Genomic DNA, 21,221 nt, shown 5'->3' on the forward strand with positions numbered 1-21,221 from the left:
AAAAGGGCCTTCCTTAAACTGTTGCCACAAAGTTGGAAGCACAGAATCGTCTAGAATTTCATTGTAGGCTGTAGCGTTCAGATTTCCCTTAATTGGAACTAAGGGGCCTAGCCCGAACCATGAAGAACAGCCCCAGACCATTATTCCTCCTCCACCAAACTTCACAGTTGGCACTATGCATTGGGGCAGGTAGCGTTCTCCTGGCATCCGCCAAATCCAGATTCGTCAGTCGGACTCTGCGACGATGAGGGGGCTCTCTCTCCACCGCCGGGGAGCCTGTTTTGTTTGCCTGTTCTAAAATAGGCGTTTCGCGGTGGAGAGAAGATAAAGACAATTATGTCACCCTGCATACCACTACTGGCTTGCTTCTGAAGCTAAGCAGGGTTGGTCCTGGTCAGGCCCTGGATGGGAGACCAGATGCTGCTGGAAGTGGTGTTGGAGGGCCAGTAGGAGGCACTCTTTCCTCTGGTCTAAAAAATATCCCAATGCCCCAGGGCAGTGATTGGGGACACTGCCCTGTGTAGGGTGCCGTCTTTCGGATGGGACGTTAAACGGGTGTCCTGACTCTCTGAGGTCATTAAAGATCCCATGGCACTTATCGTAAGAGTAGGGGTGTTAACCCCGGTGTCCTGGCTAAATTCCCAATCTGGCCCTCAAACCATCATGGTCACCTAATAATCCCCAGTTTACAATTGGCTCATTCATCCCCCTCCTCTCCCCTGTAACTATTCCCCAGGTCGTTGCTGCAAATGAGAACGTGTTCTCAGTCAACTTACCTGGTAAAATAACGGTAAAATAAAAAAATAAATGTGCCTATCTGTTTTGGAGGGCAAGGGTTGACTGTTAGTTTTTTATTTTGAAATTAGATCACCTGACTGAGAGTCTATCTTTCACTGCACTATTTCTGTCCCTCCTTAAATTGCATGTGGTACATTTTGACTTGACCACAAACTCTCTTGTTGTTTCTGAATTTATCACGTTAGACAGTTTGGTTAGAGACAGTTTGCCCTGTTCTGTGAAGGGAGTAGTACACAGCTTGTACGAGATCTTGAGTTTCTTGGCAATTTCTCGCATGGAATAGCCTTCATTTCTCAGAACAAGAATAGACTGACGAGTTTCAGAAGAAAGTCCTTTGTTTTTAGCCATTTTGAGCCTGTAATCGAACCCACAAATGCCAATGCTCCAGAACTCAACTAGTCTAAAGAAGGCCAGTTTTATTGCTTCTATAATCAGGTCAACAGTTTTCAGCTCTGCTAACAATTGCAAAAGGGTTTTCTAATGATCAATTAGCTAATCAAAGTTTATTATTTTAAAAAGGCTAACACAACTTGCCATTGGAACACAGGAGTGATGGTTGCTGATAATGGGCCTATGTAGATATTCCATTAAAAATCAGCCGTTTCCAGCTACATTAGTCATTTACAACATTAACAATGTCTACACTATTTCTGATCAATTTGATGTTAATTTAATGGACCAAAAATGTGCTTTTCTTTCAAAAACAAGGACATTTCTAATTGACCCCAAAACTTTGAACGGTAGTGTGTGTATATCTAGATGTTCTCACTCCTTATGTTAGACTCTAATGCCAAAAACGTCTCACAATTCCAAAATAACCCTCAAGAAGGGATGTCTAGGAGTGAGCAAGGTCAATGTGTGTTTATGCTGAATTTGGTGTGTATGTTTTCTTCATATGTGTATCTGTGAAACACCCCCATGCCTTAATGTCCCATGTTTGAGTTCCTGTCTTTGGGAGCCCATCCAGAATCGGAGGAAAAAACATCAGCTGGTTTGAGTTAGTGAGTTTGGAATGTGACTTTGTTTAACTGATCCTGTTATAGAGACCATGCAGGGTTGTGTGTGCCTGTGTTTGCGCGTGTGTGTTTGCACGTGCGTGCGTGCGTGTGTGTGTTTGCGCCTGTGATTGTGGGCTCACTTGCGGGTGTGTGTGTAGGTCCATGGAGCCATTTCTTGTCTCTCTGATTAGCGCTAGCATCATGTAGTGGAGTTCTGTTTCCTTAGATGACTGGCCAGTAGAAGGGTTTACAACCTTAGGCTAATTAAGGCGTTCTCAGGAAGAACAATACATACTGTATTCCCTAGGTAGTTTTTAGTTGTTACTCTCCTAGCATTTGTCTACTGATTTTAAATGTGACAGAGAAAGACCTTCTAAAGGTAGACTCAGCGATATGACGTAGATGCAGAAAGTAAACAGCATAGTGGGTCAATTTCCGCAACAACTAAGAGCGTTGAAGAGTGAGGCTCAACTTCTTCTCTGCTGGTTTGGTGCCCTGGCTACCACGCTGTAACAGTGTGAAGCGAACCTGTGCACATGCGTAGACACTGTGTGAGAGCAAAGTCCTTAAGGTTTTAGTTCCTTTTGAGACCAAACGTCTGTTTCCCATAGGTCCTTGCTGAATACTGTCCTATGTCCTCTGTCCTCCCAGACCCCCATAGTGGAGAAGATTAGGATGATAGCCCAGAAGGTGTACGGGGCTGATGACATCGAGCTGTCTCCAGAGGCCCAGGCCAAGATAGACTATTACAACCAGCAGGTGAGGTCACCATACCATACTACACATGATCTATTGAAGCTTTTACATAGTTACTTTCTCATGCATCAACATGCACACACACACACTGAATTAATTCAGTTGTCTAATTATGTTCCTGTGCTCCTGCCCGCAGGGTTACGGGAAGCTTCCAATCTGCATGGCCAAGACCCACCTGTCCCTGTCACACTTGCCTGAGAAGAAGGGCACGCCCACCGGCTTCACCCTGCCAATCAGAGACATCCGCGCCAGCATCGGGGCAGGATTCATCTACCCATTGGTGGGAACGGTGAGTGGTCTGGATTCTGGAAGCACAGAGACTGAGGCTCTATTAGTCTCCATAGGGATCTAAGGCAGGGTTAAGCCATTTTTACATGAACACGGTCTCAGTGACCCACTTTTGGTTCTCAATGTGTCTCGTGTGAGAGAGTGGTAGAGACGGGAGAGAGTCACAGTGTGTATGAAGTGAATATGTCTGTAAATATTATTTTGAGTGGCAGGGTGTGTGTGTGTGTGGTTTTCTTTAGTGTCCCTTGTGTGTTTTTGACCCTGCCCAGCTGTGCCTCCTGAGGTGTAGTCCCTCTAACCAGACTTCTGGCGCCAGAAATGCCAGGAATTTTTCTTAACGATGTGTGTGTGTGACTTACTCTTACATTGCTGCTCTGAGGAATTCAAGAACATTCGAGTAAAATAAAAAATATATCTAATTCCCTCGTACGGTTCTCAGTTCAAACATTAGTCAATTAGGGGCCTCCCGAGTGGCGCAGCAGTCTAAAGCACTACTGAGGCGTCACTACAGACCTGGGTTCGATCCCAGGCTGTGTCACTACCAGGAGACCAATGAGGCAGCGCACTATTAGCCCAGCGTCATCCGATTTAGGGGAGGGTTTGGCCGGCCGGGATGTCCTTGTCCCATCGCGCTCTAGCGACTCCTTGTGGCGGGCCGGCAGCATGCACACTGACTTCGGTCTCCAGTTGTGCGGTGTTTCCGCCGACACATTGGTGCGGCTGGCTCCCGGGTTAAGCGATCAGTGTGTCAAGAAGCAGTGCGACTTGGCAGGGTCTTGTTTCGGAGGACGCATGGCTCTCGACCTTCACACCTCCCGAGTCCATACGGGAGTTACAGCGATGTAACTACCAATTGGATATCACGAAATTGGGGAGAAAAAGGGGTCAAAAGAAAAAAATATATACATTAGTCAGTTAAATCTTTCATCCGAAGCTCTGCTTTAAACCTCATTCCTTTCGACCCTGAACTTTCTGTCATGAACTTCTCTAGGATATGTTGGACGCTACCGTCCCACTTGGCCAAAAGCCAGTAAAAATGCAGAGCGCCAAATTCAAATATATTACTATAAAAATCTAACTTTCATGAAATCACACATGAAAGACACCAAATTAAAGCTACACTTGTGAATCCAGCCAACATGTCTGATTTCAGAAAGGATTTACGGCGAAAGTACACCAAACGATTATGTTAGGTCAGTAGATAGCCACAGAAAACACAGCCATTTTTCCAGCCAAAGAGAGGAGTAACAAAAAGCAGAAATAGAGATAGAATTAATCACTAACCTTTGATGATCTTCATCAGATGACACTCATAGGACTTCATGTTACACAATACATGTATGTTTTGTAAGCCAGAGAAAATGCAGAGCGCCAAATTCAAATTAATTACTATGAAAATTACTATAAAAATCAAACTTTCATTAAATCACACATGAAAGTTACCAAATTAAAGCTATACTGGTTGTGAATCCAGCCAAAATGTCAGAATTCAAATAGGCTTTTCGGCAAAAGCAAACAATGCTATTATCTGAGGATAGCACAATAGTAAACAAAGAGAGAAAAGCATATTTCAACCCTGCAGGCGCGACACAAAACGCAGAAATAAAAATATAATTCATGCCTTACCTTTGACGAGCTTCTGTTGTTGGCACTCTAATATGTCCCATAAACATCACAAATGGTCCTTTTTGTTCGATTAATTCCGTCAATATATTTCCAAAATGTCCATTTATTTGGCGCGTTTGATCCAGAAAAACACTGCTTCCAAATTGCTCAAACGTGACTACAAAATATCTCAAAGGTTACCTGTAAACTTTGCCGAAAAATGTCAAACTACTTTTGTAATACAACTTTAGGTATTTTTGAATGTTAATAATCGATAAAATTGAAGACTGGATGATCTGTGTTCAATACAGGATTAAAACCAACTATAGCCAGCGTTCTGCTCACGCGCTTCTATCCAACAGGACACTTAATGTGACTCTCATTCAAGATGGCCGTACTTCTTCATTACACAAAGGAATAACCTCAACCAATTTCTCAAGACTTGACATCCAGTGGAAGCGGTAGGAACTGCAAGCAGGTCGATTAGATATTTGGTTTCCCAATGAAATCTCATTGAAAAGAGAGTGACCTCAACAACAACAAAAAATCTGAATGGTTTGTCCTCGGGGTTTCGCCTGCTAAATAAGTTCTGTTATACTCACAGACATGATTCAAACTGTTTTAGAAACTTCAGAGTGTTTTCTATCCAAATTTACTAACAATATGCATATCTTATCTTCTGGGGATGAGTAGCTGGCAGTTGAATTTGGGTATGCTTTTCATCCAAACGTGAAAATGCTGCCCCCTATCATAGAGAAGTTAAGGAAGTTGCTCGACTTCCTTAGCTGCCCACTGAAAGTCTTATCGCATACGCAGACACACCGGGTTTCCGTGTGTGTGTGTCTATCTATTACCCTCTACTCTCCTTTGGATGTTCCTCTTCTGAACTGGACTTAACCCCAGACCTTCCTGATAACCCCTGAGCTGGGTTGGGCATGATGGGCTTGGCTGGATGGAGCCGGTTGGTGGGCAGTTGTTGGTTGTACAGGAAGTTGGTCCCCCACTGTTTCCCCGGCATGCTGGGTAGGGGCGGCCGCCAGTCGGTAGGACGTCTATCCAGCCACCCGCCTCCACCGCTTTGATCTGCTAGGGCCTGTGTAGCCATCACGACCCTTGAACTATGACTCCTGACCCCGGAGGGAATTTACTAGCAGCTCCTTGAACTTTTTCGCCTGGCCCATAGTCTCCTCCTGGCGTCTGATTAGATCCATGTCTAAAGGGCTAGCAGATTAGTTTCTGTAATGTACTCTCTTTTATTTTGGTGAACTTGACCTTTTATTCATTTTATTAAATTGATGTCTGAATTCATTGAAGTTCTTTGATCCCAATAAGTAGCTTTAGACTACTGTGTAAGGCAAGTGAGCACTACGGCAGCCATCTATGCATTTGGGTGTGTATCCTGTAGGTTTTCTTAACACGTGCCAGAGTGTTGATCTGACACGTGAGTGTGTTTTTGACGTTTGTTTGTACAATATGCTTGTGTATTAGCTAGTTACTTGAGAGAATGTTTTGTCTGGGAGACGGGTTGCTTTTGCTGCACCTGCCTTTGTGAGCACGAGACCCAATGTGAGGAGTGAAGCAGGGATGGCACACAGTTTAATTAGTACTGTTGTGGTTGTCATGTCAGTTTTCTGTCACCCTGACCTCAGGATCATCTCGCTCTCTCTCACAGGTGGAGAGATTTGGCCAACTGAAGGCCCCGGGGGAATAAAGAGGGGGAGGGGAAGCACGGGAGGGGGAGGGGCAGGTGAAGGCCTTAGTTGGGTGAGGAACCAGGAAGGGGCTGATGTCATTTCCCAGATATGTGAGGGAGAGGTCACAGGGAAAACAATAGGTCTCTGTAGAATCCATATCCCATTAGAGCAGGGGTATTTAACCAGGGATTTTTAATACATACAGTACCAGTCAAAAGATTGGACACACCTACTCATTCAAGGGTTTTTCTTAATTTGTTACCGTTTTCTACATTGTAGAATAATAGTGAAGACATCAGAACTATGAAATAAGCAAAAAAGTGCTAAACAAATCAAAATATATTTGATTCTTCAAACTAGCCACCCTTTGCCTTGATGACAGCTTTGCACACTCTTGGCATTCTCGCAAACAGGTTCATAAGGTAGTCACCTGGAATGCATTTCATTTAACAGGTGTGCCTTGTTAAAAGTACATTTGTGGAATGTCTTTCCTTAATGTGTTTGAGCCAATCAGTTGTGTTGTGACAAGGTAGGGGTGGTATACAGAAGACAGCCCTATTTGGTAAAAGACCACGTCCATGTTATGTATGGCAAGAACAGCTCAAATAAGCAAAGAGAAATTACAGTCCATCATTACTTTAAGACATGAAGGTCTCCTCTTTATAAAGCACAGAATAGCTGGAATTTATAGATCCTGTTCACTTGTCCAGCTGTGCCTCTGTCACCTAGAGGTTATATTTAAAGAGTTGAAAGTAGCTACACGCAACACACAACTTTTGACCAGGAATTCCAAGCTCTGTTTTGATTTGTGTAGTCCTGACAATTCCAATATTGTAGAGATGTCAAAGGAGTGCAATCCATGAAATATATAGGTTTCTAATCTTCAGGTTCTGTCTGTGACCTCCCAATGCACTCGCGATGACATCCCAATCAAATGTGAAACTGTTGAAAATGTTAAGTACACCATAAACTAATACGCACACCAGCCTAAAGCCTCACATCTTATAATTTAAGCTTCTTGTTACAATTCCCCCCATGAGAAAGGCAGTGCGTCTGTGGGTTGTCAACTCCTGTAGCACTTCCCTGGCTGAAGTCAGAATAGGATAGAATGGACTTTTTTGGTCTCCCGAGTGGCACAGCGGTCTAAGGCACTGCATCTCAGTGCTTGAGGCGTCACTACAGACACCCTGGTTCGATTCCAGGCTGTACCACAACCCAGCCATGATTAGGAGTCCCATAGGGCGGCTGCAATTGGCCCAGTGTCGTCCGGGTTTGGCCGGTGTAGGCCGTCATTGTAAATAAAAATGTGTTCTTAACTGACTTACCTAGTTAAATAAATGTTGCAGTTAAGTTGTGCTATCCGCCCCGTAGCTCCTTAGAGACCACTACTTGCAGCAGGAATGTGGTGCGACGGGTCATATTTACTACTGTGAACTTCTCACTTAAGGAAGCACACACTCACACAGGTCAGAGTTCAAAGCTGCCCCCACTCATCTCTTTATTTATTTGCTCCAAAGAAAACAAATGATAGATAAAAACGAATTAAAACAAAAAAAGTGTTGCAGGTTGGAAGCTCAAGGGCTGATATGAAAACCACAAAATAACTATATACAATACATAAGTACAAAAATAAAAAAGGTTTGTTAAAACATAACAAAACCTGCTAATTATTAATTAATTAATTTGATCAGTAATCACACAAAAATTTTTTTTTGTTTTGTTTAAATGTGAGTGTGTGAGAGTTAGGCTATGTGGAGGAGATTACTGAGTAGTTTGGTTCATTAGGCGGACTCCCAGTGTTCACTTGAAGTTAGGCCCGTCAGTCAGAAGAGCACTAACACATGGTAAGCCTATCTATTTACAAAGCGTCTCTGAGACAGACAGACAGACAGACAGACAGCGAACGAGTGACACTGTCTCCACCATGATGAATTATCACCAGTCTCTGCGAGGAAAAGTAGATATGACTGGCTAAGGCCAGCCAGAGTCATGGACTTGGTTAATTTAGAGCTGAGAGAGAAGCCGTGTCGATATTTGTCACTGGTAGGAAGAGTAAAATCAATTGTGGGTTTTTGTGGTTTTTCGTAGTATTCCGAGTTAAGAGCCCCCAACTCCTCTCCAGTGCAGTAGAGGGGTGTTACGCAGTGATAGAATAAGTGCTACATTGTCGGCCCCAGGGTTTTCCCGGACAATGGCGCATTGTTTGGGAATAATGGAGGGAATTTCTTGGCAGAGCCAGGATTCCATCTTTAGCCACAGAGCGTCCGTGTTTTGCGTGTTCCGACAAGTTCCCCGGCTGCCTCAGGAGTATGGGACCAAAGGAGAACAGCACACCTATTGTCACTACCTGAACCATATCTTCTCCATCAACCTCTTCTACCTTCCCTCCTCTCTGACAGTTCATTATTTTAGTCCTGCTTTAACTCTGCTGACAGGACTGTTTATGACATCTTCTGTCATTTGTAATGGCAGTGTTATGTAGCCACTATGATGCAGGTTCACATTAAGTGTTAATTAAGGATCTGACCCTTTTTTTCTCCTAAAATGACATTCGAAAAAATCTAACTGCTTGTAGCTTAGGACCTGAAGCAAGGATATGCATATTCTTGATACCATTTGAAAGGAAACACTTTGAAGTTTGTGGAAATGTGAAATTAATGTAGGAGAATATATATATTTTTTTATTTTACCCTTATTTTACCATGTAAGTTGACTGAACACATTCTCATTTACAGCAACAACCTGGGAAATAGTTACAGGGGAGAGGAGGGGGGAAGAATGAGCCAATTGTAAACTGGGGATGATATAACACATTAGATCTGATCAAATATAATACAAACAGAGGTTCAGACTGTAGAACCCAGTTCCTACATTTGAATATAAAAATTGATTTTATCAAACAAAACTATGCTACATTTTATCTCTGGGACTCTAAGGATGACAAATCAGAGCAAGATTACTGAATGTAAGTACATTATTTACCTTCAGAGGTGAATGTATCAAACCAGTTGCCATGATAAAAGTTTTTTGTTGTTGTGCACTCCTCAAACAATAGCATGGTATTTTCTCACTGTAATAGCTACAGTAAATTGGGGAGTGCAGTTAGATTAACAAGCTTTCTAATTATATAAGACATATCTATGACTTGGAAAGTTTGCTGTTACTTACAACGTCATTCTAGTCACATTAGCGCATGTTAGCAACAACCATCCCGGTATAGGGACACCGATCCTACGCGATCCTTAAGAGGTTTTTAATGCCTAGTAGTCACTAGGGACTACTACATTACAGTGGTAGTTACAGGTGCATTACAAATGTAGATGCAAAATAAAAGAGGACAAGTGTCTCCCAAGTCCAAAATTGGAACAAATTGGTTGTTTTGGATAAATAAACCATTCTCAATATTGGAGAGATGATCATTCTTTCCAGGGTGTTTTCAGAGCAAGTCCTATTGACCATGGGCATACTCGTGACTGTCCTTTCACATGTCCTCCTCTTCATGTCCATGATTTCATTATGCCTAATTCCCCCGCCTCACGCCAGAATAACATTTAAGCAGTCAGTTGATTTTAATTTACTCTACCTCAGGATATCCTCCTAGGCTCAATATTCTCCCTGTTAAGCCCCCCCCCCAGTCAAATTGAGCTGTTTAAAGTTCTTAGTCCTCTGTGACACTAGCTGCTCCAATCCAAAACTGCTGCAGTGCCCGTTTGCCCTAATGACTCACCTTCTGAGGTCTGATTGGACTAGATGCCCAGTCCCTTAGTTTCTGTAATTCTGTGTCAACAAGTGTAGAGAGAAGACAGGTTTTTGTTTGGAATGGAGCCGCACATGTTATTGCAGAAGGAGTGTATTCTCTTCCATCAGTGAGAGGAACGCCCTGTTCTACTGGCCGGTTAGTTGTCTTCTCCTCTCCTGCCCCATACTCCCAGTCATACCCTCATTTTGACTCTTTCCTTGAGGGCCAAAGCTGTAAGTCCCAGGGTAGGTCTCTGATTGTGTGTTCTTCCACTATGAAGACAACAACCTAGATACTGTAATGTTAAGGGATAATCAAGGGGCTATGCGTTGTATGGAAAATAATGCACAACGTGGAAGGTGTGGCATTAACCTTCCACTGCGTTGCATTATCTTCCAGAAAACGCATATAGCTCCCGAGTTGATTATCCCGCTTATACCAATGCTATATTTGTGGCTGAGAAATGTGTTCATTTGACGTCAGAAATGTGTTCAACATCCACTGAAGTAGCTAGCAAGTTTACTAGATAGCTACAGTAATTGCCTTGGTAACCAAACAGACTTGCTAGCTTAGCTAACCAAACCATCAGTCCTCCTACAGTAGCTTGCGAATTCAACTATGCCAATACTGTTTTCAATTCGACTTTTGCTTTAAAAAGCAGCTCAGATATAGAACATGTAAAAATTTACTTCATTGCCGTTGAATTATACTGTGCATTATTTAAGAAAAACGCACGAGGGGGTGTGGTATATGGCCAATATACCACAGCTAAGGGATATTCTTTATGCAGGACACAACGCGGAGTGCCTGGATACAGCCCTTAGCCGTAGTATATTGGCCATATACCACAACCCCCCGAGGTGCCTCATTGCTATTATAAACTGGTTACCAACGTAATTAGAGCAGTAAAAATGGTCTGATATACCACGGCTGTCAGCCAATCAGCATTCAGGGCTTGAACCACCCAGTTTATAATGAATTATATTTTGTAGCAAGCTGAATTGTCTAATGTCATTGGCAGATATATATATATATTTTTTAACCTAAAAAAGGCTTAGTACAAGTAATTTGTCTTATTTCAAGATATTTTTTCAAGAAAATTTACCTTATTAACGATTAAATTACTTGTATTAAGCCTTTTTTAGGTTAAAAATAAGAAGGGAAAATGATCTGCCTTTGACGTTAGAATATTTTTGGGGATACGGGGAAAAAAACTAGGAATTATCACTCAATATAAGATATTTAGGCTTCAGTTCTACAGTTTCCTAGGGCAAGGGTGTTTCGCTGCCAGAGGATTTTGACCTGGTTTGGTGGAAATGCATAGCACCATGTGTCAGCTTAGTAACTGTAGCCATTTTGTGCCGGGACCATGATCTCCCACCTTTCCCCCCTCTATTTTTCAGGCTGGTCTAGTTTGGTTGGTTTACTTGGAATTTAAATAATGTGATGTACATTTTTTCGACGCTCACATGTGGACAAAGAACAGAACCATTGACCGCTGGAAGGACACCACAGTCCTTATGATGGGTTGTCAACCCATTTGGCAATCACTCTGAGTCACATAGATGGGAGTGTAGATGTAATAGGGAAGCACCTTCCTTCATCTTGATTTGATCTCCAGCAGACTGAATTAAATGAGTTTGGATTATAGTAATTCAACATCAGATCAGTTATTTCATTATAGAAAATATTTTCCAAACCTTTTGTCCCACTCTTCATGAGTTACCATTGAGCAGCTGTGTTGTGGTGTTGTCATGAATATGCAGAAGCGTTATGCAGTTAACACATAATCTTGTCATTTACAGCAGCTAGAGTTTTTATGGTTGGCCTGGGAGAGGTTTTATTTTAAAAATTCTGTGTGCTAAATACCAATGACCATATAGGCCTGTAACTTTTCTTCTTGATTTGATTTATTAGGATCTCATTAGGGAAAGGGGGATACCTAGTCAGTTGTACAACTAACTGAATGCATTCAGCTGAAATGTGTCTTCCGCATTTAACCCAACCCCTCTGAATCAGAGAGGTGCGGAGGGCTGCCTTAATCAACATCCATGTCTTCGTTAACCGACGCCAATGGTGACAGCTAGTCTTACTGGGGTCAGCTCTTGGAGCTGAAAGATGATTGGCTGAATGAAAAATACTTCCTGTGTTGTCACGTTCTAGCCTAACTCTAGGCTCACCTGTAGGGCCAACTTAGTCAGTAATAGTTACGTAGGAATGTAATTTGGGGCTAAGTTGTACATTTAGTGTTGTTTAAGGCTCTTGTTAATTTGATTTGACCTGTTTTAAGTGAATTTGTTTAATGGCTCAGAAGTCTAGTTTGTTTCACCACGTAACTTCAGTGTGAAACTGCAGATGAAAGATTTTATGAGTTTTGTCCATCGCTACAGATGAATGTATGGGTCTTCGGGTCTTCTATGAAGAGAAAGCAGCGATCGCTACTGGAATAGGTTCATCAGATCGTCCTGAGATAGAACTACCTGTACTTTGACTGTAGTGGATCACAGAGTAAAATAGTGGTCCTGTTATTTGTTAGAGAATCTACAAGAGACATCTCTATTCTGGGAAAACGGCTGTTCGCATAGTTCATCTGGACTGTAAAGATCAAGTCTGGACTAATCATTCTAGTTTATCCTCCTTTCCAACAACCTCTCCTTGTCTTCCTCTCCATTCTGCTCATCAATAACTGTCATCCCAACACACATGACCTGATCCATAGCATCTCAACAGAGTTCTAATGACACATGCATGACTCCCAAATAGGGTTGCAAAATTCCGGGAACTTTCAATAAATTCCCTGGTTTTCCAGAAATCCTGGTTGGAGGATTCCGGATTTCCTACTGTTTCCCTCCGGATTACGGGAATCATCCAACTGGGATTTCGGGAATATTGGGGAATGTATTGAAAGTTCCCAGAATTTTGCAAGCTTACTCCCAATCAATAGTGCTTTGGTCGATTGAATTGGTCAAGTCAGCTGGCTGTCCCTATTGGCCACTTTGCAAATCGGCTATGGTCGTCCAATCAACTCCTTTTTTCTCTCACTGAGCCCCGCCCCGTCTGACCTTAGTCTCCCATTAAATTTGATTTAGTTTAGTTTTTTTTCTTAATCTCCTGTCAAAATGACATTAAAATGTTATTGGCTCTCATGCGTCACTGCTGGTTAAGTTATTAGAAATCCAGCTCTCTGAGCTAGAAGAATACACTACAGTAAAGACCAGAGGCTGCTCTGCTCAGGGCTGTCTTATAGACTCCTTTTAGTGTTTGTAAATCGCTGTTAAACTTTTGAATATTTCCTGTTATTTTCAATAATTTAATGTATGTAAACTCATGAATCGAAGACTCAATTGGGAACTAAATTTAAATTGAATCAACTCAAAAGGAAAGCAAGTAATTTGACCTGTTTTCACAATGCACTGCACAGATGGCTAACTTGCTCTTTCTCTTCCTCCTCACTCTCTCTCCCCCTCCCTCTCCCCCTCAGATGAGTACTATGCCAGGCCTGCCCACGCGACCCTGTTTCTATGACATCGACCTCGACCCAGTTACAGAGGAGATCACTGGGCTCTTCTGAGCATGCTTCAGAACAATCACACAGGTAAAATAGTATTCCATTCAAACCATTATGACCCTGTTTTTATTTCCATATTATATATAGCTGAAAATGCTGCTCATATTCATTTTTGACATCTAAATCGATCACACATTTTGGACAAGTCACAGATATAGATTTTACTGTATAGCACGCCATTCATCTTATTCCGATTAATTTAAGTAACGTTATTGTTGGCATTTAGATTTTACCCAATGGTGCCTAAAACACTTTTACTGAAATGAGAGGCTCAGAGGTGTAGCTGTTGCCAAGGTTAAGGGCTGTGGCTGTCGCAAACAATGTCTTTACAGTTCCAGTAAGCCAGAAGGAGAAATTATTATCTTAGCTACATATGAATCAGTCTGTGTATCTGTGTTGTTTCCACTGCCACAGTAAGCAGCAGTCTTGTTATATCCCGTCAGACAACACTGCTCCATTTTTCCTGTAAATTCAGTCAGTAGTGAAGCAGTTTGTAAATGCTTATGTAGTCTATCTGCCACATACCGTGTAGGGTAGGAACGTGATGTCTATGAAACTGAATTCATGTGTTGTTGTAGAGCACTCATACAAGAAAGGTGCCGTGTAGGGTAGAAACCTGATGTTTATATAACTGAATTCATGTGTAGCACTCATACACTCATTGTCCTTCCTCTGAGTTGCTCACTTGGCCTAGACGGTGTGTGTGTTAAATATTGCCTCAGCGTCAATACACAGTACTCCTCTGGATATTTTCACTCCGTGTTATTCCCTATTCACTCAGCACCAAGGCTATGGCCAAAGATTTAGAGATGCCCTCAGTCAGTCACTGAGTCACTCTCTTCTCCAACGTTCTGATTTTCTCTCCTCAGGCTCTGTGAAAGTCCCTCCTGCCCTGTAGGGAGCATGGCGAGGACTGGAGGAAGAGCCCTACACCCTCCATGGAAGATGCTTAACCCTTCTAATGGCACTTCCTACCTACAGGGTTCCACAACGCCACTGCAAAGGCTGGGGTCACTCTTTTGCACATCAACGATATTAAACCAAATAAGGCCTAAGGCCTAACCATGCTGTGTTTCTGTTAACTGTAACCCCTTAAAAATTAGGTAAAAGATTTTGTTACTTTTTAAATTTGTTTACTGAGATGAACTACTATAATATCTCATGTCATGGTGTGGGTTTTATTGTTTTCATTTTTCTTAATGTGGCTTAATATGCTTTTATTTAGTGTAATGCAGTACAAGTGTTCATGCATTTATGCACTAAATTCATGTTGTACGCACAAGTTGTTTTAAATGTGGTTATCTAGCCTCGTCTAACATTTCTTAATCCACTGCATCCTGCTAAAGGTCACAGGGTGGCTGTTGGAGTTTGGTTACTAGCTGTGTGCTGATGCTTTACTTCTGTTTAATTAGATGGATTATGGAAAACCATGGTTTTCTACCGTATAACAACTGTGCCTTTTAAAATAAACAATTTTATTTACTCTACAGTTCTGTTGTCTTATTTTAGTTTTTGTCTTGTTGTTCACACCCAGCAGGTGAGCAGAGACTATTCCATCTGTTGTTTGGACACAGACTTCTTCCTGTTATCACAGAGCTCTCTAAGGAGAGCCTCCAAAACAAGCACAATGGCTATTTTTGCTTTGGGTTAAAAATGTACATATGCAGAACAGTTGAATACACTCACTCAATCATGCGCACAGTCAAGTATACTCACTAATGCATGCACATGAACCTAGACATGTGCAAACAATCAAGCACAACAATGCCAGAATGCGTAACAACAAATTTACTCACACATATTTAGAGTTTAGCCCTTGATGGTCCTGAAATCCAGGCCTCAGAGCCGGCCCCCTCACAGGACCCGAGAATGTCAGCTCCGTCTGTCAGGATCTGATGTTTGTTGCTACGTGGTTCCTGTGTACATGTGTGCTTGTGTCGTAGCTGGCATTCCACACCTGCTAGGTCTGTTATTGCCTCTGTTCTCTGGGGTGTCTCTAAGTACAGTGTGTGTGTTCCACTGTCAGAGGGAAAGGAATGCACTCATTCATACTGAGGGGGCTGTAATTGTGTGTGTGCATAAGTACATGTAGTGCTGGACTTAACCTCTTTGTTTTGGGGTGATGACAGATTCAAGAGCTTTAAATCATACTCCATCTCTGTCATAGGATTAAATTGCACTGGCTAGTCTGAGTCTTGTCAAATTGGGTTTGTTTATGCATAGTGTTAATCCTGAATCAGTCCAATTTGACTGCGATAACTTGTAATTTATGTGATCAAATAAAACAACTTCTCCCGAGTTACATACAGGTAGATACTGCGCTATGACTGAGTATTCAGTGTTTAATTTCAGTTTAATTTCAGTACCAAGGACAGGTCCTACATATTTCTTAATGTATCCTTAAGGATCAGTACTGTTTACAGGTGTGTGTGTGGATCAAGAAGCTCAACTATTTGACATGCTGTATGTAGCCTATTTGACCCATGTTTGGTTTACATAGGTTTGTCCTGGTTTTCCACTGCACTTACAGCCTAATGACAGGATCACCTGGGCGAATTAGGGTGTGTTTTGCCCCATGAAGTTGTATACGTGGCTACCCTGCTGTACCCATCCCATATGACAGGCTACGTTCCTTAGCTAGCTCTAACTGGCTCAGTCAGAAACAGGCTAGAGTCACCACCACTCTCACACCCACCAGTGTAAAAAAAGTTCACTAAAAAGTCATTAGAAGCTCACTACATTCTTCCCCACAACACATTATAGCTACCCCCTCTACCTCCCCTGACCAAGCCCACTCACCCCCATCTTCCCTGTCTTAACCAAAATACCCCCCTTCTGTTCTCCCAGCCCACTTTCCACCTCTCGTCCCCCTGTCTAAGTTCACTGACCCCCTCTCTCCTCCCATGCTTCTGTCCACTCAGTCCCTCGCTCTCCCTTGTCCTAACCATATCACCCCTTTCTCCCCCTGTCCAATCCCATTCACCTCTATCATCCCCTGTTGATACCCACTCACCCTCTCTACCTTCCCCTGTCCTGGCCCCTTCACCCCCCTCCTGTGACAGGGTAGCAGGGTGCTGAGTGCTAGTCAGCAGGGTGAGGCTGAACACACATGCCTATTGTTCATTGCCAAGTAAGTTATTTTGTATTACGATAGACGAGCTGTCTTTGGAGAGGAGCCCAGTATTGATGCCTGTTGTCTTGGCTGTATGCACGTAAGTGTGTGCGTACATGTTTGTGTGTGTGCGCGCTTGTGTGAGATGCCCTTCTTAGAGCAACAGCCAGCGGTTGGTTGGTTGGTGTCTCATTAGCCTTGACATCTCCGGTAAAGGCTTTCACTTTAATGACATTCACCGTCCTCCCCCACCGTCACCCATCCTCCTCATCCCCACCCTCAAGCCTCCCCCATATTTTCGATGACATCAAAAGTTCCTCCTGTGGGCATGGTGAAGGTCGTCCAATGACAGAGCCACCCTGTGGCCCAGGACCAAGACCCTCACCATCAGTCCAGTGTAAATACTGTATTATCTCCAAGGATGTGTTCTCTGGAGAGCAACCACACAGTTTCTGTTAGCCAGATGTTGACTTATTTTCTCACTGAAAGGATTCTGAATGTTGTCTTGTTTAATTTATGTATTTTTTTCTTTCTTCGACAGTCAGTTTTGGCTCATCTCTGTGTGGTACAGTTGTGTGTGTCTGTGTGTGTGAAGATCAGCTCATGTATGGTTAATAAGTCAAGCATCAGGTCAGAAAATTGACATGACCAAAAGTATGTGGACATCGGCTCATCGAACATCTCATTCCAAAATCATGGGCATCATGGTCCCCCCCTTTGCTGCTATAACAGCCTCCACTCTTTTGGGAAGGCTTTCCACTAGATGTTGGAACATTGCTGCGGGGACTTGATTCCATTCAGCCACAAAAGCATTATTGAGGTCGGGGCACTGATGTTGGGCGATTAGGTCTGGCTCGCATTCCAATTCATCCCAAAGGTTTTTGATGGGGTTGCGGTCAGGGCTCTGTGCAGGCCATTCAAGTTCACACTGATCTCGATAATCTATTTCTGTATGGACCTCATTTTGTGCACGGGGGCATTATCATGCTGAAACAGGAAAGGGCCTTCCCCAAACTTGCCACAAAGTTGGAAGCACAGAATCGTCTAGAATGTCATTGTATGCTGTAGTGTTAAGATTTCCTTTTACTGGAACTAAGGGGCCTAGCCTTAACCATGAAAAACAGCCCCAGACCATTATTCCTCCTCCACCAAACTTTACAGTTGGCACAATGCATTGGGGCAGGTAGTGTTCTCCTGGCATCTGCCAAATCCAGATTTGTCCGTCAGACTGGCAAATGGTGAATTCATCACTCCAGAGATTGCGTTTTCACTGCTCCAGAGTCCAATGGTGGCAAGCTTTACATCTCTCCAGCCAAAGCTTGGAATTGCGCATGGTGATCTTAGGTTTGTGTTCGGCTCCTCAGCCATTGAAACCCACTTCATGAAGCTCCCGATGAACAGTTATTGTGCTGACGTTGCTTCCAGAGGCAGTTTGGAACTCGGTAGTGTGTTGCAACCAATGATGGTGCCACGTTGAAAGTCACTGAGCTCTTCAGTAAGGCCATTCTACTGCCAATGTTTGTCTATGGAGATTGCATGGCTGTGTGTTCGATTTTGTACACCTGTCAGCAACGGGTGTGGCTGAAATAGCCAAATCCACTCACTCTTGTGTATATAGTGTACTTATCTCTGTTCAGTCACATACATTGGGCAGAGTATAGAGAGGGAGAGAAATAATCTTACAAAGTGTTATGGAATCCCAAGGTCGAGGTTAGTTCCCTCTCATTATGGGGCTAAAGTATAGGACAACAGGTTTATCATCCTCTACAGCCTGCCTTCACTCCTCACACAATCAACACTGCCGGTTACACACCATCTACAGGAGTACACACCAATATGGCACATCAGGGCCTGTATTCATAGTGTCTCAGAGTTGAACTGCTGATCTGGGATCAGGTTTCCCCTGTTCATATAATCTTATTCATTAGGATCAAAAAGGCGAAACATATCTTAGATCATAACTCCTTTTCTGATAGACTTTAAGAATAAAGACCCACGACTGTACTTTCCTCTATGTATCTCTCATATTTCCCTCTCTGTCTAGCTTCCCTTCCTTAATGATTCCCTTATTCTCTTCCCAAAGAAGAAAATACACAGTTAAAGATGTAAAATAATCTATCATTCAGAAATGTAACGCTCAGAGTACTATCAGTTTCAATATCTCTCACTCTCAGTCCATCTGTCTTTCCGTCTCCTCTGTTCCCCCTGTAATAACATAATGATATCTTGCATGGGCTGGGATAACATCAGGAGAACCTGTAGACTGTCTGTCCATGGCCGTTAGTGGTTAGCTAACACACACACACACACACACACGGCTGTTGATCGAGAGAAACGCAAGCCCTGTGTTTTACTGCTTCACAGCGTTACCACAGAACACAGCCATTTCTCAAAACCCCTAAGAGAAGATCATTAAGATTACTTTATTGGTCAATTACAAGTTCCAACTGAAATTTGATCTCTGCTTTTAACCCAACCCCTCCGGAAGAGTGTGCAGCAGTGCAGACGGAAGAGCTGAAATACAGAGAGTGAGCTCCAAAAGTATTAGGTCAGTGACACATTTTTTGTTGTTTTGGGTCTGTGCTTGAGCACCTTGGATTTGAAATGATACAATGACTATGAGGTACTATGACTGACAGCTTTAATTTGAGGGTATTTTCATCCATGTCACGCAAATATCATACTAAAAATGCTAACCTCCCCTGTTATTGTAATGGTGAGAGGTAAGCATGTCTTGGGGGTATGATATAAAATGCTAACCTCCCCTGTTATTGTAATGGTGAGAGGTAAGCATGTCTTGGGGGTATGAAATAAAATGCTAACCTCCCCTGTTATTGTAATGGTGAGAGGTAAGCATGTCTTGGGGGTATGATATAAAATGCTAACCTCCCCTGTTATTGTAATGGTGAGAGGTAAGCATGTCTTGGGGGTATGATATAAAATGCTAACCTCCCCTGTTATTGTAATGGTGAGAGGTAAGCATTTTGGGGGGGGGGGGGATTATGATATTTGTAACTTTCTCACTCATCATTATTCACAATTCATTCAGGATTATCTGTAATCATGGTAGCATCCACATTAATGTAGAAGTGTTTAGAAACATATTCGATTCTTATTTACAATAAAAGTGACTCCAAAATGACACCATACATTATTTACATTTCATTTCTATTGGGCATAAAATTATCTGAAACACAACCAAAACAAAAAGCAAATGGATCCAACAAATGTGTAGTCACAAGCTTGACGTTGTCATTGCTTGCTATGAATATGGGACCAAATACTTAACTTTTTGTCACTTTAATAGACTTACTTTTGGTCCCCTAAAATGGGGGGACTATGTACAAAAAGGGCTGTAATGTCTATACGGTTCATCTGATATGGATGAAAATACCCTCAAATTAAAGCTGACAGTCTTCACTTTAACCTCATAGTCATTTTATCATTTCAAATCCAAAGGGCTGGAGTACAGAGCCAAAACAAGAACAAAAATGTGCCACTGTCCCAATACTTTAGAGCTCACTGTATGACTGAGGATGATGATGATGATGATACATGTTTTTGGGATATGTGAATGTATTTATTTATTTTTTACCAGAGAGTCATTCTGAGACCAAGGTCTCTTTTACTGAAGAGCCTTGAATTACAGAAAATAACTAAACTATACACATAAAATACGAAACACGAAATGCAAGCAGAAACAGAGCAAATTCATTAAAAAAAAACACATTCATCATCAATAAGGTCCTCAATCAGGAGTCTGAATTGTCCTAGGCACAAAAACATCAAATTTAAGAGTTTTTAAGATTGTTCCACAAATACAGTACAAGTTGAGTTAGATGAAAGGACAACTAAACTGATAAGAGGAGTATAGAGGAGGTGGGTGAGTGGGGAATTTTTGTTTTCAACAATGAGTTCATGCCTGTTTGATTGTTGGAGTTTTGTCTTCTCTGACTGTGCTCTGTGTGTCTAATAGACAGACCCCATGCTTTTACCAAGGCCCAACTGGCAGAATAGAAGAGGACTGACTACAGTGTTGAAAGTATTAAAACAGATGGTACCGGATCTCACTGTTTTGCTGTATAGTAAAGCTCACATCCAAAAACAAAATGTTTACACCTTACTAAGATCAGGGACGTTTCTCAAAGTAGGAAAAGTACAGCAATATGTATTATTTGTTGTACATGACTAAGTGTGTGTGCATGCTTTTAAATGCGTTTTTACATATGTAGCTTAATTCGATTTTTTTCACATTATCTTGGCTGCCTCCACTACATCATCCTCTAGCCAGCTCAGTTCCTATACCCCTTATCACCAGGATGCCTTCGACACACAGTACCTCCAGGTCCAGCAGAACGTCTGTTCTGGACCTCCACATCCAGTACATCACAGCCTTGTGTAATGCAACTGCTACTACTCCTTCTACTGAGAAGTTCCTGTTTATCAAACACCCAGTACATTTAAGCACAACAGTCCTCACTGACCTGAACCAACTGTACTGTACAAGGCTTGGGTTTTGGTTTTGTGTTTGCATTCTCAGGGGAGGCTGCCACATGTAAATTTGCAAAGCAAAGCAGCTGGTAGGTGACCTCGTGAGCTAGAAGAGAGGGAGAAAGGCAGGGAAGAGAGAGGCACAGTAGAGAGAGGCAGAGAAGAGAGGCTG

At 42.4% G+C, this 21,221-nt stretch overlaps 1 protein-coding gene across 2 annotated transcripts in view; it reads left to right on the forward strand.

Annotated features, from left to right (window-relative positions):
* mthfd1l (methylenetetrahydrofolate dehydrogenase (NADP+ dependent) 1 like) overlaps window positions 1-14,935 on the forward strand; it is a 78,372-nt gene extending 63,437 nt beyond the window's left edge. For both annotated transcript variants that reach the window (XM_071413093.1, XM_071413094.1), the window contains exons 24-27: window positions 2,448-2,555; window positions 2,689-2,841; window positions 13,360-13,473; window positions 14,316-14,935. In XM_071413093.1, the coding sequence (XP_071269194.1) occupies window positions 2,448-2,555; window positions 2,689-2,841; window positions 13,360-13,449 (351 nt within the window). In that variant the 3' untranslated portion in view covers window positions 13,450-13,473; window positions 14,316-14,935. The remainder of the gene's footprint in view (window positions 1-2,447; window positions 2,556-2,688; window positions 2,842-13,359; window positions 13,474-14,315) is intronic.
* Window positions 14,936-21,221: the final 6,286 nt, after the last annotated feature.

Source organism: Salvelinus alpinus, chromosome 8 (genome assembly GCF_045679555.1).
Source record: "Salvelinus alpinus chromosome 8, SLU_Salpinus.1, whole genome shotgun sequence".
Lineage (NCBI taxonomy): Eukaryota > Metazoa > Chordata > Actinopteri > Salmoniformes > Salmonidae > Salvelinus > Salvelinus alpinus.